The 1,504-nt window shown below is 41.7% G+C and overlaps 1 protein-coding gene across 1 annotated transcript in view; it reads right to left on the reverse strand.

Annotated features, from left to right (window-relative positions):
• Positions 1–85: 85 nt before the first annotated feature.
• The window catches only part of LOC103475342 (sodium- and chloride-dependent GABA transporter 2-like), a 6,956-nt gene continuing 5,537 nt past the window's right edge, over positions 86–1,504 (reverse strand). Inside the window, exons 12-14 of the mRNA XM_008426902.2 lie at positions 1,064–1,164; positions 608–778; positions 86–485 (exon numbers count right to left, since the gene is read on the reverse strand). Of these exons, the coding sequence (XP_008425124.1) occupies positions 339–485; positions 608–778; positions 1,064–1,164 (419 nt within the window). The 3' untranslated portion in view covers positions 86–338. The remainder of the gene's footprint in view (positions 486–607; positions 779–1,063; positions 1,165–1,504) is intronic.

The following is a 1,504-nucleotide window of genomic DNA, read 5'->3' on the forward strand; positions in this document are numbered from 1 at the left end:
TTAAATGAAGTATTCAGTGTTCAAAGCTGATATGCATAATCATAATTAAAACAGTAAAATTCATAATCCATATTTGACTGGATATTTACACCTRATGTGCTTTATAATTTGCTTTGTTTGGTTACATCTTTATTCTTCATGTTCATCTACAGCAAACCCAGGAGCTCCAATGATGTAAAAATAGATATATGAAAATATATACAGAAAATAGACTTTGTTTGAGAGGTGGCTGAAGGTAGATGGTGGACCTGGATGGGTCATTCTCCGGCTTCGGTTCGAAGGATTATGTTGTCTGAACATTCAGTGATTCAGACCTGGATCTCTCTGCTAGTAGACGGTCAGTTTGYTGGTTCTAACTGAGTGAGTCCGGCCGTCTGGGTCAGAGGTTTGAGCTCTGTGTGCGGAGCGCTGCTGTCGCTCTCCGGTGTGGAAGTRCTGTGTATTTGGTCCAAGGTAGCAACCGGCTTACAGAGCGATAGGAAACGCTGAGGAAAGAAACGTGAAGTTTTGTCTTCAGAGTCTTTTTGGGGTGATGTATGAACATGTCAAGCATAGTTTATTTCATATGTGSTTTTATCTCTTATGCTTTTGCTGAACTCATGCTCACCTGTCGGAGTGTGCCTCGGCCTYTGATCAATTTGAAAAGCACAAACAGAGGGATGAGCGAAAGAGAAACTGTGGCAAAAAACCATCCCAGGACATTTGCCCATAGCGGATAAACGTAGGAGTTACTGAACTTCAGTGGAGTATATTTGATAATCGAGAAGATGAAGGTTYCCTGTGAAGACACAAGACAGATGAGATTCATGAAAACATCAAATACCACAAACTGAAGCCTACAATTAGTAAAAGATGTTTGTTGACAGTATGATGCGTTTATGGTGTCTTTATGTTTTCATGATGTAAAGCACTTTGAACTGCCTTGTTACTGAAATGTTCCATACAAATAAACTTGATTGATGATTGAAAATGATTGACGAATTGACATAACAGCCTGTTGGCATCTTTATATTAATGAACATACACAATGTCAGACATGATGTCAGTGATTTGTTTTACTTACAAAGCAAACCAGAGGAGTGATGTACTGCCAGCAGTACTTCATGAAAGGAAATGGATGATAGCCAATCATCTCCTTGATGTTATCGTTGAAACGATCTGCACCTGTTGGTTAAAGGCATGTGGGACTCAGTGATGCAGTGATTGACACAGTTCAGATGTGCTGTGTTCTGTGTTTAGTCCTGTCTTCCTGTTGATTGCTTCCCCGGTGTGTCTCATTCCCTGATTACCCTCCCTGTGTATTTAAGTCCACCTGTTGTCTTTGTCTCTTGTCGGATCCTCATCAAGTGTTAGTCTCCCTAGTGTCACGGCGCCTGTCTGTTTCCCCTGAGCTGCTTGCATCTGGACTGTCCATCCATCCATCCATCCATCCATCCATCCATCCATCCATCCATCCATCCATCCATCCATCCATCCATCCATCCATCCATCCATCCATCCATCC

The sequence above is a fragment of the Poecilia reticulata genome, linkage group LG14 (assembly GCF_000633615.1).
Source record: "Poecilia reticulata strain Guanapo linkage group LG14, Guppy_female_1.0+MT, whole genome shotgun sequence".
Classification (NCBI taxonomy): Eukaryota; Metazoa; Chordata; class Actinopteri; order Cyprinodontiformes; family Poeciliidae; genus Poecilia; species Poecilia reticulata.